Source organism: Anoplophora glabripennis, unplaced genomic scaffold (genome assembly GCF_000390285.2).
Source record: "Anoplophora glabripennis isolate ALB-LARVAE unplaced genomic scaffold, Agla_2.0 scaffold668, whole genome shotgun sequence".
NCBI lineage: Eukaryota > Metazoa > Arthropoda > Insecta > Coleoptera > Cerambycidae > Anoplophora > Anoplophora glabripennis.
The window spans coordinates 188108-205751 of NW_019416781.1; the positions used below are offsets into that span (position 1 = coordinate 188108).

Below are 17644 nucleotides of genomic sequence, written 5' to 3' on the forward strand. Positions count from 1 at the left end.
TAGCCAACGGGATTCTTTACAATGACACTTCATCTCCAGGTTCTAGTAGTACGTCGCATCATGCTGTTTTAATGGATCAGTTAGATAATATTGAGCCTCCGGTGATTGAAATGGAGTAGTCAAGTCATTTTGAGAAAAATGTGACAATTAGTAAACGAGAGGGGAATAATTATCCAGATTTTATGTGTTACTAAATGTAGTAACTGTACAATTACTATAAATATTCATTCATAATAATTAATAAACTGTAATGTTCATCAAATATTTCTATTTATTTGTTTATAAAATATGCATTTATAACTCGAAATTGCTTTTTTCCCCAGGGAGGTAAGTTACCTCACTTACCTCCCGTTGTCCATAGCAATTTCCACTTCTGCAGTAAAATCCACTTACCTTCTTAAAAACAATGTATTAATAGTCTATTTACTATAGTGGGAGCAGATAAAATTAGTTTTATTTTTGACAACTTTTTTTCTTAGATCATATTTATTTATCGTCATGAATATACAGACAAACGTCGGTGAAATTTGCGGACACCCTGTATAATGTTGGAATAAGTAATTTGAATTTATAATAATTTCTGTTGTCCTTACTTGCCGAATATGTGTTTACCTTTTTATTTTTCTTAATTTCAGTTTTTAGCATAAACGCTGCAGTTCGAGCAATACCACACACACTGTTCTAAATACTTGTCATCTTTGATATAATACACAAAGTATTTTAATAATGTGTATATTAATGAATCTTAAAAATAACGAATACCACAAAAAGCTATTACATCAGAATGTACTGTAAAAATCTATTCATATTTATATTAATGATTAAATAAAAATAACACTAAAACACAAATTATTTTTTGTTATTTAGACAGTGACAAAATGATGGAATGACTAGCAAAAAATTATATATAAATCTTTGGTATATACATCTGATAAGGATAGTTATTTCATAACCAATACGTGAGATTAAGTGCATGTTTTACAATAGCTGTAATTGTATATTATACTCTATCTCCATCTATATTATTTTCAGTAGATGGATTAGCAAGAGGATCTAATTCAGCAAATAAACTCAACCATGAAACGTGAGTGCTGTTTAACTTCTCAGTTTTCATTGCGTTTTCGATTTGTCCATTGGATTTTCCATCGTCACCTTTATTCTTAGAATCCGTGAAATTAAAAGAATCCTCTTGCATTAATTTTGAAGGCATAAATTCACTTCCAAGGAATTCTGAATTTGCACTCCAGTTAAGATCAAGCAATGCCGAACTTGGTTTTGTATCTTCTAGTTTTGATGTCTCTTGTTTATTTTCTGTCAAACTAAAGTTTTCGCCCAACAGATCTACAGTTTCTAAACTTTCTGGTTCAGGAATTCTAAAAATAAACATTTTATGTACAGTGTGAGCCTTTTAAAGTTAAAACACCCTTGTGAAAGTCATTTATGATCGCACGTGCTTCGAAATTTTTTTAAGACAGCTACAGCTAAAAACCAGTTAACAATTAAATTTAATTACCAAAATCTACTTATATTTTTCTGTTGTTACAAAATTTGTAAATGATTTAGAAAAGAATAGATATAAAATGATTAATATCAGTTTTGCCATTAGTTAAAAAATATATTCATTAAATTAAATAAAAAATCGGTACTACACCTTTTTAGGGAATGTTAATTTCAATGGTAAAAGACAGGTCTAATAAAAAAATTTGTTCAAATTTGGCAGTGAAAAAATTAACTTACTGATGATTAAAAATTAATTCAACTGTTCTGTGAGCTAATGGTGTATTAAGCTTTATCATTAAAAAAAAATTGAAAGCAAATCAGATCAAAAATGTCTTTTTTAGTGATGTCAATATTGTAATTATTCATTACTTTTTATACGTTACTTGAATAAGTAACGAATACTGAGTAATCGAAGAGAAAAGTATTCGATACTGATACTTTTTAAGTAGAGATTCTTTTCCAAGTTTCGATACATGTAATCACGATAATCGGTAATACTCGGACTCTGTTCGGAATATTTACTGAACGCGTGAATTTCAGATTTGACTCATAGATACAATATTTTGTATCGGGTCTCGGAATATTTATCATGTACTCGTTCGACGAGTATCGCAAGGAAAAAGTAGTCGCGTAGTCGTCAACCTATAGGATTGTTACTTAAGATGAAATACCTTTTTGTTGACATTTAATTAAACAGCTGTAAAATATATTTAATCAGTAATTAATCAATGTAATTATTTAATTCGTAGTTTGCTGCAGTATAGTAGATACCTATGCACCTGAAGAATGTAAATAATATATAAACATACAAAACTTAAATTATTTATATATTTATTAACATTTAAATAAATAATTATTTTCTAAATTTATTTATTTTAAACAAATATATATTCTACTCTTGTCTTATAGAAATTAGTCTTATAAAAATAGAAATACCTAACGAAAAAATAAATATCCAAAATAACAAATAACGTAATTTATCAATTCAAACTGTTTTGTGCGAATGCCTACTACTACAAAGTTTTATGAATAAACAAAAAATCGTTGCAGTTTAGAAAAATGATTTTGTTCACATACTTGGATTTTAATAATCTATTATTGCGCCGTTCTGTTATTATTTGACCTTCCTTAGAGAATATACGTTTACTTGGAACAGATGTAGCCACGATGGATAAAAGTTTATTTGCTAATATTGACTATGTAGGGTTTTTCGAGTGTGTGGTTGACTTTTGCGGGAAGGCGGCGTAGAAAAAAGCCGCATATCATGCCGGCCGGACTATACATGTAACTGTACTCAGTAACGAATACAAAGTAACGAGTACTTGAGATAAAAGTAACGAATACTCTGAGTACTAAAAAGTAACTGTATTTGACATCACTAGTAAATATTGTCAATTATGGAAATTATGTTATATATGTCCAGAACATCGGAACAGTTTCTGTCAGTGATGGCTAGTGTAAATTAGCGTGATCATATTTTTATAATGAAGTGTAGGATTTATAACATTTTTAAGACTGAGAGAACTTTTATGTTATTCATGTTCATTACATTTGCAAATATATTTGTTCACAATTAACTGCCGTTATATAACTATTGTAGAAAAAAAAATATTTTGCACATATGTGACCTTTTTTGAGATCTAGTCACCTTAGAAATAGTTCTCTAAAAAACAGTTTAAGTTTCACACTTTACAATCAAAATATGACCACTTTAATATTCATTAGCCATTACTGGTTTGTGTTACAGCAGAGCTAAATAGTTTTGAATTTAAGTAAAACACTGCTGAACTTTGATGTGTAACTGTGTTACATATTTTTAACGTTCAAATAAACTTGATGAATTTTTAAGACAGAAAGAACACACATTCACATATTTACACAGGCTGTCCACGAAATGTTGGGCAATACCAAATTTGAGTATATCTTGTAAAAATGATGTCACGAATATGTATATAATTTATTGCTTTGAGCTCACTCTTGAAGTTAAAGTTTGTAAACCGGATTTCAATATAACTAAGAAAAGATATAGAAGGAAATGCTAAAATTATAGAAGCATTCTTTTAAATGTGGCTTGGAAAATACTAACAATGTACATTAAAAATAAGTTAATACAATACCTGAGAGGCTTTTGACAAGGAAGAATAGATCAAATTTTTGTTTTAAGGGAAATACAGTCAGAAACCTTTGAAAACAACACTGGCTACTTTTACCGATCTTAACAAAATAAATAGATGACGATGTATAAAACTTTAAAGGAATTAGGAATAGCAAGAAATTGATTAGAATGAACTTAATAACATAAAAAATTATAAAATGAAGCAAAAACAATCAACAAAACATTGTATTTTGAGGTTGGAAATGGAGAAAAATTACTGGACCAGCAGCCACCGGTTTTATTCAGTTTTTGTTTAGGAAAATTATTAAGGATGCAAAAATTAATCAATTGGGTCTAGTATATGAAAAAAAGATGTGTCTAGCTTTTGAAACCACTATTAGAAGTAAGGAAGATTCTAGAGAAACTAAAGTTAGTAGGTTATATGACAGTAATTCGATTGATAGTTACTTTTCACAGCGAAATATGGGCACTGCATAAGACAGAACAGCAAATGTTTAAGGTGTGGAAAAGAAACTTATCGCGCAGAATTTTTGGGAGTTATGAAAATGAGAACGAATGAAGAATAAAATATTATAGTAATATGCAGAGCATGTAGGAGAAGATAACACAAAAAATTGGTGTTAAACAATTTAATTGGTGGTAATTAATGACGGTGGTGTCAAGACAGTATGGAAAACTAGAATATGAGAAGGATGAAAATCGAAAGGAGATGCTAAATGCAAAAACATTTCACTTTATCAATAACAAACAAATACATGTTTCCTTCGAAAAAATATGAAAATCTATATAATTTCTGGAGGGTAAAGACTGCTGAATGTCTGCTCCAGGCACACCAAAATAGCTAAACATAAATTGAATACATTAGTAGAAATAGATTCAAATAAAATAACTTTAATCCATAAATTATTCAAATCTAATGAAAAATAAGTAAATTATGATTGATTTTTCTAGTCTCAACTTTAAAAGCTAAAAACTTTACAAGCAAGCCTGTAACAAACCTTTGGCGTCATTTTTACTAAATCTACAAATCTAAGAAATTTATTATTTTCAGTACATGCTATATATCTATGTACTCCTTACCTTGAAGCAACAGACTGATCAGATTCCGTGTCCTTCGATGCTACATTATCAGTATATTCTGCATTGAAAAAAGTGGTTTTATCTTTATCAACGTCTAAAGATGTTGCTAATTCAGTAACTGCATTAAATTCATAAGGTTGAGCTTCATCTAATTTTTCAGCAGCCACAAGCAAAGTTTCTCCTGCTTTAGTAGAAAATGTTTCAATGGCGCTTTGGTACGGTACTAAAGCATGAGAAAACATATTACATCGTGCAGCTGCTAATAAATCAACTTTTTGTAGACATGCTAATGTTAAACGATCAAATTTCATTTTAGTTGTTTTTACATATGACTGGGCTTTCCTAAATCGTTCTAAACCATGTCCTGTATCTGGATCCAACTGTGAAGAAACTGACTTCATCCAACTAAGTGCAGCGCGATATTCAGTTCTCGCCTTCTCCATTTCAGCAACAGTTGTTCTCGTATCTGTTACAGCTCTCCCTCTAAATGTTTCAACTTCATGATGTAATCTAACTAAAGGAGGCCGAACTGTTAACCTCTGATGGCCAGTATAAGCTAATGCTTTTCCAGATGTCGACATTATTTGTCCGGCACATGAATTTTTCTCATGTTTTCCACATTCTTTCAAATATCTACCTAATGCATTTTCTTCTTGTGCTAGATAGCATAACCTTTCTTGATATAAATCTATTACTCGTTGCAAATGATTACAACTTTCATTTATAGATTTAAATAGTTCTAATTTCGCATCTAATTCGGCATCTGAAGCAACAATACATTCGTCTTCTTTACCTCCTAATTTTCGAAGAACACTTTTCTTAGTTACCCAATACTGATGTTGCATTTTAAATAATTAAACTACTAATTTTTTTAACGTATCATATAAATAAATACAATACTGTTGGAATTAATCATAAATTGAATGAATTAAATTACACATTCACTGAACTCGAAAAAACAGAAAAGCATTGAAGATTGAGGACATTGAAGAGAAAGATAGAACTTTATATGGGTTGAAGAGGGGCGCGGCGGTTACAAATAAATACAGTGGCGATAATAAATTTTGATTGGTGCTGATTTTAGAACATATTTTGACATTCGTAACGATTCTTTTAAATTATACTATATTTGTCACGCCATTAATATTAACCCATCATTAATGACGTTGTTTATGGCCTATAATAATAATATATTTATTCATCCCTTCAGATCTTACAAGCAAAAGATATAGGACAAGTCAATATAAGAAATAGGAAAGTATATAAAAGTATATATGATGTATACACGTCAATGACATTAACAATTGATAAGACATACAAATACATGCACAATAAAATTTAAAATTTCCTATTTAAAAATTCTGCAGCATTATAAAAACATTCATTTGATAAAATTTGTCTAAGTTTTCGTTTAAAAACATTTGGATTATTCTCCAGTCTCACACACTCGGGCAGCCGATTCAAAAGTGCAAGAAGAGCGCCAGAAGAAAGGGCCCTAGCCGGCGGGGCCCAGCCAGGACAAAAGGAGGTCGGACGACGGATGGGGCCCACCTACGAAGGCTGTCCAGGCCTACACGAGATGAGGCAGGATAAAGAGGGATAATCCCCCTCGATCCCAAATCATTGAGGCCAATTTCTAGCCATGGAATAATGGCGCGATTCAAAAGTTTAATCCCCATATAGACTGGGCTTCTTTCAAAAAGACTAGTTGCATGTTTAGGTGGCCTAAAATGATTTGAGAACGAGGGGGACTATACCTGCCTCATCGCTGTGGACGTGGACAGCCTCGTAAAGGTGGGCCCCATGCGCTGTCGACCTCGACCACAAATGTAGTCCCTGTAGACGCTTTGTGTGACCTCCTCCTGTCCTGATGCGCGATTGATAAGCTGTTGTTTACGGCCTAAACGATTTGGGACCGAGGGGGACTATTCGTCTTTGTCCTGCATAATCGCTGTAGACCTGGACAGTCTCGTGACGGAGGGCCCCATCCGTCGTCGAATCCGTCCACAAATATATAACCGGTTTACATAGATAAAACACGGTATAGGCACTTTGTGGGACCTGCTCTTGTCCTGGCTGACCCCCGCCGGCAGGGGCCTCTTCTGGCGCTCTTGTCTTTTCGCTTCTTCCTTCACCGGATTGTCTAACCCCCCGGGAGTAGTCATTCTAGGGCACTAATATTTTTTATTTATTTGTATTAATATTTGACCTTCACATCAATTTCATAGTGAAATAAATCATTAAGAATTTAAAAAAATCGTTTTAAAAATAAGTTGCTTCTAATTTCTAACTTCCATTAATGTCAATGAGTACGAGAGAGACGGAATTCCCTCTATCGGTGGGTTGCATACTTTAAAAATTGTTCTTATGAACATAACAATATGCATCCGTTCTAGTAAGTTCATTGGTCAAAGCATGTCAAAACTGTCAATAGTCAAAAGCTGAGTTAAATTTTCTATGGTCAAAAGTCAAAAGTTGTCGAAACTTTATTTGTCAACAAATNGATTGGTGCTGATTTTACAACATATTTTGACATTCGTAGCGATTCTTTTAAATTATACTATATTTGTCACGCCATTAATATTAACCCATCATTAACGACGTTGTTTATGGCCTATATGATGTGAGACCGAGGGGGACTATACCTGCCTCATCGCTGTGGACGTGGACAGCCTCGTAAAGGTGGGCTCCATGCGCTGTCGACCTCGACCACAAATGTAGTCCCTGTAGACGCTTTGTGTGACCTCCTCTTATCCTGATGCGCGATTGATAAGCTGTTGTTTACGGCCTAAACGATTTGGGACCGAGGGGGACTATTCGTCTTTGTCCTGTATAATCGCTGTAGACCTGGACAGTCTCGTGACGGTGGGCACCATCCGTCGTCGAATCCGTCCACAAATATATAGCCGGTGTACATAGATAAAACACGGTGTAGGCACTTTGTGGGACCTCCTCTTGTCCTGGCTGTCTCCCGCCGGCAGGGGCCTCTTCTGGCGCTCTTGTCTTTTCGCTTCTTCCTTCACCGGATTATATAACCCCCCGGGTGATGTCATTCTAGGGGACACTAATATTTTTTATTTATTTGTATTAATATTTGACCTTCACATCAATTTCATATTGAAATAAATCATTAAGAATTTAAAAAAAATCGTTTTAAAAATAAGTTGCTTCTAATTTCTAACTTCCATTAATGTCAATGAGTACGAGAGAGACGGAATGCCCTCTATCGGTGGGTTGCATACTTTAAAAATTGTTCTTATGAACATAACAATATGCATCCGTTCTAGTAAGTTCATTGGTCAAAGCATGTCAAAACTGTCAAACAGTCAAAAGCTGAGTTAAATTTTCTATGGTCAAAAGTCAAAAGTTGTCGAAACTTTATTTGTCAACAAATGTTAAATCATTTTTAAATGTTGAACAAAGCTGTTGTTTATAGTAATATATTTTAAAATCTAATAATAAATATTAATACTTAAAAGTCTTCACAATGAATGAAACATTGACAGACCATTATTTAGAATTAACTACCAAACCGGTTCGTTTTGAAGCTGTTAATCAGCTAACAAATGTCTTTTTTGATGATTCCAACAATGATGTATGTTTTATACCTTTAAAATATATTTAAATATGCGTTATTACCAAATTGCTCTTATAGGTATTTGCTGTACGCTCTGGAGGAGTTATGGGAGTGGTGGTAAAAAGTCCTCGCGATGATAATTCACTAAATTTTCGAATGGAAGACCACGGACCAGTTTTATCTATAAAATTTTCATTAGACCATAAAATTCTTGCTGTTCAGAGAACTAATAACTCTGTAGAATTTATGAACTTTAATGACAATATAATTGATTCAGAGTATTCTCAAAGCTGTAAAAAAAATTCAAATGTGCTTGGTTTTGTTTGGTCTTGTATAAATGAAGTAGCTCTTATAACTGATCATGGAGTAGAGTTATATGTGGTCATTCCTGAAAAGAAATCTTTAAAACATTTGAAAACTTTATCTGCAACAGTGCAGTGGTTTGTTTGGTGTTCATTAAATAAATTAGCTCTCCTAGCTTCAGCACATGGTTCACAATTGCAACCCGTTTTATTTAAACAGGGAACAGTTTGTAAATTACCAAAAGTAGAAAGTAAGTATGTCATTGTTAAGTTTTATAGAGATAGGTATAATAATATGTAAATTTCTATAAAGCTGAACCTGGTCGTATGGCACTTGAAAGAGATGTGACATTAGCAACGCTTTATGGTATACCTGCTGTTTTAATACTTCGTCATCAAAGTGGTCCTCAAACAGCAGAAGTCCATGTTCATACTTTAAATGGACCTGGACAAGCACCTATCAAAACTCATGTTTTAAAGTTAGGTTTATCAGGGCGATTTGCTATTAACGTTGTTGATGACCTTATTCTAGTTCACCACCAAGTAAGTTACAAAATTTTATAGCAGGCACTATATTATTCCAAATTATAAATAGATCTCTGTGAGCTGCAAGACACAAAAATTAAATCTTTTCCAGCTTCCGTACTGACCGAGATATAGGTAATTAATAACATTAATTCCATGAGACATTTCACATTTTTCTGTCCATTTAAGAAATATATAGAAAAAATTTTCTTCTGAAAAGAACAAATTAAAACAGAAAAATTAAGTTTTTTTTTTTTTGAAAAAAAAAACATTTGATCTTTCTTGAATTGAAGCTTGACATAGCTTTTATAGCCTTTGACCTTCCAAAAAAAAAAGGAAATACAGTTGATGCTTTTTGAAGTATAATAATGCATTATTTAAAAAATGCAGTTTGTAGATTCATATTTATGTTTCTCTTTCAGGCATCTAGAAGTTCTCAAGTATTTGATATAGCACTGCCTGGAGAAAGTGATGGTAATATTACATATCATTCATCCGTTGCTCCGGCTAAATCTTTCCGCCCCACTAGTTTAGCACTTCCAGGACTTGTAGAACATCAGACTCATATATGTGAGCTCTGTATCCTTTTTATTAATAACAAGGGATTTTATTCAGCATTTTGGCACAGCTCCATTATTTTCTCACTTACTTTTTTAGCAATAAAAATGTTTAATAAGTATTGCTTTAGAATTTCTAACGAATTCTATTCTTATCTTACGAAAATTATGTATTTATTTGTAAAACACTTTGTTTTTGGGATACAATTCTACATATCTTTTTTTTTAGTTCACATATATATGTTTTAAGAAAATTTATTCACATGATGTACATTCTGTCAAAAAAGTATCCGGAATTTATCATTTAAAAATTCCAAAATAGATTTAAATTTTTTTGTTGATAGAAAGTTGATAGCATTGTACTCCACTCTAACGCGAAGATTGAGCGCAATCCACCAAGTAGTTCATTTACAGCTGTTAATTTTATTAGTTCACCTAAAGTGTGTTCTGCGATTTTTACTATCGAACAGAGTTTATCTAAAATTTTGTGCTACCAACAAAATTTCTTGTGATGAATCATTTAAAATGTTGGGAAAGTCATACGGTAATTCAATTTTATCGAAAACTCAAGCATACGAATGGTACAAACCCTTCAAACATGGTCGATAAGTGATTGATGACGTTCTGGTCATCCTTCAACATGTTCAACTGAAGAAAATAATCGATAAAATGAAGGAAATAGTACTTGTTAACCATTATTACAGTTTGAGTAAGCAGGCATATGAACTAAACATATCTCATGAATCAGTTCGCACCATTGTAGTTGATGCATCGCAAACATGTTGCTGAAGGCAACACATGCAACACATCATAACGGATAACGAGTCAAGAAAGAGCAATATGAGTATTCGAGAGAAACTATCCGCTGCATAAAATCAGATTTGTGGAACGACAATTCTTGAATTTTGCATCACGATAATGCACCATCACATAAAGCGATAATTGTGAATGAATTTTTGACCAAAAACTCAACGAATGTCATCGGGAAGTCACCGCTGGCTTTACTCAAATTACCACTTCGTGGAACACATTTCGAGTCGATAGAAGCCATAAAACAAAAATCGCTAAAGTAGTTGAAGTGGACTGGAATATGCGTTTAAAAAGTGGATTGTTTATTAGAAAGTGGTGCCTATTTTGAAGGAAACATTTGATTTGATGATTAATTGAATGTATTGTATTTTATTGACAAATTCTGCAGTTTTTTTGACAGAATGTATATTTAACACTTTTTTGTATATTTGCTAAAGGTTGTGAATTTTGTGATGCAAAAATAATTCTTTGGTTTGAAATTTACCTGATGTTTGAAATAAGAAAAACAAACTGACAACTGTTTAATTGGAGTGGGAGTTTTTTTACTCTTTTACGATTACAAATTGTGAGGGTGGCTGTTCTTGCACGTCAAGGGAGTAGAGGAAAAAATGGAAAAAATAGAATTATTACCATTTATATTACCATCGAAGTTACGATTTCAATCCTAATCGTCAATGTTTTTTTATTTAATTTTGTCATTATTTATCACTTCCAAATATGTGCCCTAATACACCTAATTAGTAAAAAGATTTTTTAAATTGGATTATTAAACAATTGTAGAAATTAAAAAATAAAATAAAAAAACTTCAAAAATTCTAAGAAAATATCAGAGATATATTCAAAATTAACTTAAAAGTTATAGAAAATAATTGAGCCGAATCAAGCAGCCAATAAGGCAATTTGTATTACCAAAATTTAAATGCATATATACTGATCTCCAAGTAGTATGTAGTAGTATGACCTTCAGCAACGGATTGGTGACAGTTTGAAAACTTGCACGAACACCAAATTTCCAGTAATCAGAGTGAGATTTGTTCTGAAGAATGGTAATTTTTTTATTATCTATGCTTTGGACAATTGGGAATCGTTGAAGACTGCTGCAGAAATAACCTGGTAATTTTTATTTGTTGATACTTGTGTACTTAACCTTATTTTAAAACTAGATTCTCCGAACTGGGTAGTATTTCAACCTAACATCGTAATTGATGCCAAATTGGGGTGTCTCTGGCATATTAAATTATGCTTACCTGAATTGTGCAATCAGATTTCAGAATTAAATACTTGCACACAAGTGACTTTAAAACGAACAAATGGCAAAACAGTTTTATTAAAGGTACTCGAACTATTAATTTCTTTGTATGTACCATTTTTTAAGTGAAGGTTATGACTATTTGTAGGTTCTACTGGATAATATAAAACAAGAGAGACCGCCACTAGATAAGTTGCAAGAGTCGTTTAATCACATCAATTGTGTGTACCGCGATTGGCTTGAAATTGAATTACAAAATCTTTCTGCCTCTCCAGCCAATGTTCCATTATCAACAAAATGTGTGACACCGCCCCGAGTGCTTATAGACCAGGACGATATGTATAATGAAATATTTCAAAAATTGGACTGTGAAAAAGACCTCCGGAAGATAGAATGTTTGTTGATCGCCTACATGACGTCCCTTTCCGAATACAGTATACCTCCTCAACATAATCTTAATGAACTTTTAATTACAAATTTGGTAAATTTTGTTGTTTACATTTTTTCATTATTTGATTTCAAAATTGATACAGGGGGTCTCACGGTGACGGCCCATTAAAATTATTTCAGAGACTACTTCGATTTGAATTTTGAAAATTTGGGATACCGGGTTTTCGGGCATGCTCTTCTCAACTAAAATAATAGCGCCACGTACAGTCGGCGCCACCCAAATGTGAACGGCAATATTGTACCTTGTAATTTAAACTTCAAATCATGGTTGTCGTAAAATTCAGTAGTTGTCAAATATATGTCACTTAGAGCAAACATAATGAAATGTAAACAAGTAACGTGAAATATGCAGGAGCATTTAACTGAGGTGCAAAGAGCAAGGGCTGTTGCTAAATTAGAAGTCTTTGAGTGAAGTGGCTGCTGATTTAAATGTCAGTAAGAGTTGTATATTTTATATTAAATAACGCTGGCAAGAAGAACAAAGATTACAAAGATATATCAGGCAAGGTGTTGGGACGGTTTCCAGTGACGCGGAAGACATTGCTTTGGTCGAATTTATCCATCAGTATACCCTCTCTGTGTTACGCCACTAAGAAAAGTTTGATTTACTACGATAAAATCCAGATGAAATTTCTATAACAACCAAAATCCGTTCACATTTGGGTGGCGCCAACTGTACCACTTCCGGTTATATGGGAAGTGGCCATCAACTTGCTTATTTTAAATGGAACACCCTATATATTATTGCAATTTTGGATTCTACGTGTTATTTTAGGTGGACGTTTATGAAGTGTCCCTATTCCTAAAATTAACCGTTTTCGAGATATTTAATTTTTTTCAAAAAAATGGGGAGAAACAGTGACTACCTTCAAACCATGTGTATTTTAGTAAGAAAGATAAATCAATAATATTAATAAGGGAGATAGCTAGACCCCTAAGCTTCCCATCCATACTTTCAAAGTGGCTTAATTGCATACAGGGTGTTAGAAATTTAATGCCGAGTTTAGATAACTTCAAACCTTCATAGTCGTTTTTTTTAATGGAACACCCTGTATGTTTTTCTATATTCTGATACACAATTTTATTCTCTTTCGAACTGTATAAGGGTTCCCTATACCTATCTCTTCTACTTTTTAAGTTATCTACTATTTTTTGTGTAATCACATAAAATCATGTAATTTCTTGCGAGGATAGCTGTGGAATTTTTTGTAAAACTTTAAAACAAACAACTAAACTGTCGATGTGTTGTTAGTCTCTTGCAGTGACAGTTTAATTTAGTGTTTATAAGAAATGGAAAACAATACATATTCAAATGCTGATATTTTAAATTTATTATTCATTCACGTATGTTGCAATGGAATTATAAGCAGAACATGTAAAGTTTTTAATGAGACATATCCAAATTTGCCACCAATGAGCAAAAAAAAGTTAAGAAGTATTTTACCAAAACCAATAACTTCAAATGAAGATAATGTAATAAATTTAATGTGCTAGCCTATTTTAATGTTCATCCAGAATCCTCAACTCGTGCTGCAGAGTATGACTTAGGCATTTCATGAGCGTCCATTCACAGGATGCTAAGAACTAATGATATGCATCCATACAAATTTAAGCTACTTTCTGCTCTTCATCCGGGTGCGATACCAAGAAGGTCCACAATTTTTGCAACATATTATATGGCGAGTCAAAATTTACATGAGAAGGTATTTTTAATAGCCATAATATTCATTTGTGGTCATCTGAAAATCCTCATGTAAAGAAACTCTAAATAAATTTAGCGTATATGTTTTTTGTCTCATTAAAGATAACCAAATTTCTTTCCATATCTACAAAGAAAATTTAAATGCCGACAGATATCTCAATATTTTGCAAACGGTTGTGTTAGATTTTCTAGATGATATACCTTTAGACCAACTAAGTAAGTGTTGGTATCAATTAGACGGGGCTCCACCTCACTGTCACAATCAAATCGATCAACAGCTGACTGAAATGTTTGAAGATAGATGGAATTGGCCCGTGAGGTCTCCCGACCGCACTCCATTAGATTTTTATGTTTGGGGAGAAATAAAAAAGTTTATTCTACACACGTTGCCTCAAAAGAGAATTTGATTGCTCGAATACGAAGAGTGTTCCATGAATTGCCGGCAGCTGAAATAGCAAAAGCGGTGACTGATGGTGTTATCTCTAGAATCCACAAGTGCTTAGCTGTTAATGGGGGTCATATTGAACACTTATGACTTTTTTAAGTCATTTTTTTTATCTTAGTGCATTATTATTATCAACATACATAATTAAAATTGTGTATTACTATGTATGAAGTTGATTTTTTAGAATTCTTCTTAACTTTATACTGCTCATTTCGAACTCTGACCCCGTTCGAAAGAGAATAAATAATAATATTTCTATATCAGAATATAGAAAAGCATACAGGGTGTTCCATTTAAAAAAACGACTTATGAAAGTTTGAAGTTAACTAAACTCGGCATTAAATTTCTAGCACCCTGTATGCAATTAAGCCACTTTGAAAATATGGATGGGAAGCTTAGAGGTCTAACTATCCCCCCTATAAATATTGTTGCTTTATCTTACTGTAAAATACACATGGTTCGAAGCTAGTCACTGTTTCTCTCCATTTTTTTGAAAAAAATTAAATATCTCAAAAAAGGTTAACTTTAGAAATAGGGAAACTGCATAAAAGTCCACCTAAAATAACACGTAGAATCCAAAATTGCAAAAATATATATAGGGTGTTCCATTTAAAATAAGCAAGTTGATGGCGACTTCCGGTATAACCGGAAGTGGTACATGGATGCCATTATTTTAGTTAAGAAGGGCATGCCCGAAAACCCGGTATCCCAAATGTTCAAAATTCAAATCAAAGTAGTCTCTGAAATAATTCTAGTGGGCTGTCACCGTGAGACACCCTGTAGAGGGTGTGCTAATTTGGAACTACCAAAGGTTGTTGGGGTCAAAATAAAACAATTTAACTAAGCTTACCGCAATCCAAAATTGCTTCTCTTAGACGCTTAAATACTTCCAATTTTTAATCATAATCAAAAATATTTAATTTACTGTTTACAGGCTCAACAAAAGAAATTTACTGCATTGCAACAACTCTTACAGTATGGTGTAATATCAAATACCAAACCGCTGGCTTGCTTACTTCTGTCATTGGGGAATATGCATCCGTCTGCTTTACAGATGGCTCTCGATATGTTGGCTAGAATCGGAGCTAAAGAAGAAATCCAAGAAATTCTTTTGAGTGAAGATCAAATTGTTTCGGCTTTAAAGATAGCAGAAGATAGTGCGAATCCTCGGAAATTTCTTTCAGCTGCCAGTAAATCCGGGAATCACACTTTATTACACAGCATATTAGCTCATTTCAGGAATAATCCTCACTTTGCTGCCGTCATTAAAAAAGGTAACATTTTATCTATCATGTTCTTAATAAATTCTTCATAATCTTTTTCAGACGAACGCTTTATGAGTTTTGTACAACAATATAATTCAATTTTTTATGAATGAAGAAATGATATTGTTACTAGTATAAAAATATGTGATTAATTGTACTGATTATAAATAAATAAGACTAATTTATAATAATGGAACACTCCTTAATATTCCTACTTTATAGAGCAGTTAATTTTCAATTTTCAAGTAGCACCACCCTTAGGTTTATGTACATATACGTATGTACGTATTATTATGAGAAAGAATCAAATTCAGGGTGTATGGATGAATGGGTGCCTTGATATAATTATGTTTTTTAAAATATGTATATACTTACTAGTAGAGAGACTCAAATTCAGGGTGAGAGTTCCTATTATTATGTTTATTTTTATTCACTCTTGAACTGATTTTAAATGAGATATTTTTAAAATTTGACAAATATAGGTATATTACACTTTTGGTTTTAATTTGAAGGTTTTATAATTCACAATTTTTTATTTTTTATGCAAAATCTAAATAAATGAAGACATGAAATTATATCTAATGTTACAGTGCTATGTTTTATATCTAATGTTACAGTGCTATGTTATGTTTTCTATACTGCAAACATGTTGGTGCTTCAAAATTCAATTTTTGTTTTACCATATGTAGAAAATTTTTATAACAATGATTATTTTTCACTTTGAATTCAAAGTTTGTAAGTTTAAATTGGCCAATGTGTGTCTACAACTTACGATGCGTTGTCTTGTAACGTTGATTGTCTGTCCTATATGGTGTTATGCTGGACACTTGAATAGCCTTGGCGGTAGACTACCACGATGAAATCCGAAATCTCCTTTTGGATGAACTCTAACAGGATACTTCCAAACGTAGAACACTACACTTTATTTTTATTAAGTTGCACTTATTCACTTATCAGTTCAAATATAGTGTTGCACCTTTCCTTATTAATAGTAGATCTCGATGAATTTTCAGACTTATGGCATTTCAGTAAAAGTGTATTTTGGGCTTTTGACATTTATATCTGTCAGTGACATTTCTCCGCAAAGATAACTGGATAAGTAATCTTTTTTCACAAACATTGATTTATATTGATTTCAATTGTTTATTTTAGGAGCAAACTAGCGATGTTGTTGCTTCGGAAATACATGGAAGACTGACTGCGATGAGCCCTGAATTTACTTTTAATGTCGTTAAAACAAAAGAATCGTTTCCATAGGAATATCATCCGAACGTTTATGAAATTTTTAACATGTTTTATGCTGCATGATGCTTACATATTCAGATTCCTTGAATTTATTTGCATTTTTTGATACCAGTTGCATGTTTCTAGGTTAACTTTTAAATTATGACCAAATTTTACTTATTTTTGCAAATTATAGCTAAATTTTGATATACAGCTTAATTCTCTGTATGTCTGTCCATTTAATGTCTACCTTTACCTCTTTTTCACATTTTACACAGTATTTGTTTTTTGAAACTAAACAAATGAAAATTTCTAGGTTCACCGAGAACTTTTAAAGTTTACACAAAAATTTGAACATTGGTTGGAGTCTAAATACAGTTTATGAAGTTATGAAGGTCTTTTACACTCTGCACATACTATCTTGCAGTACTACTACACTTTAAAACTAGAAATTTACAAATTTTAACGGAACACAAAATGTCAACATTTAAATGATACATGAAACTTTTCACAGAGGCTCAGATTTAATTCCACACATAAATTCTGATCACATGTATACTGTACTTTGCTTATATACCAGGTTTATTGCATATTACGTTTTTATATGTGAAACACCTCTATCTTCCGTCGATGACTTGTCAAAATTCTGATATTTTTTTAAATGTGCTAATGCCTGGACCTTTACTTGATATTTAACATTACAAAATGGCTTTTTAGTATTCTTTCTAACATTGTTATGATACATGAGTGCATTTTAATAGTTATTGCAAATTCAATTTTTGTCGCAGTTTTGACAGTTGAGACGTTTTATTGTGCAAATTTAATATTTATATCATTACAAA

General features: G+C 32.3%; 2 protein-coding genes across 2 annotated transcripts; one reads left to right on the forward strand and one right to left on the reverse strand.

Moving 5' to 3' along the window:
- Positions 1-506: 506 nt before the first annotated feature.
- On the reverse strand, positions 507-5627 carry LOC108912702 (islet cell autoantigen 1). The gene is made up of 2 exons (XM_018718019.2): positions 4697-5627; positions 507-1373 (listed from the first exon to the last, which is right to left on the reverse strand). Exons 1-2 carry the CDS (start codon positions 5539-5541, stop codon positions 1001-1003), a joined length of 1218 nt encoding a protein of 405 aa, XP_018573535.1. The 5' UTR covers positions 5542-5627; the 3' UTR covers positions 507-1000.
- Positions 5628-8073: 2446 nt separating this feature from the next.
- LOC108912703 (uncharacterized protein C18orf8 homolog) lies at positions 8074-15745 on the forward strand. Its single transcript, XM_018718020.1, has 8 exons — positions 8074-8291; positions 8352-8826; positions 8889-9118; positions 9523-9679; positions 11631-11800; positions 11865-12197; positions 15248-15587; positions 15639-15745. The coding sequence occupies exons 1-8, from the start codon at positions 8184-8186 to the stop codon at positions 15689-15691; spliced, it is 1866 nt and encodes a 621-aa protein (XP_018573536.1). The 5' UTR covers positions 8074-8183; the 3' UTR covers positions 15692-15745.
- The last annotated feature ends 1899 nt before the right edge of the window (positions 15746-17644 follow it).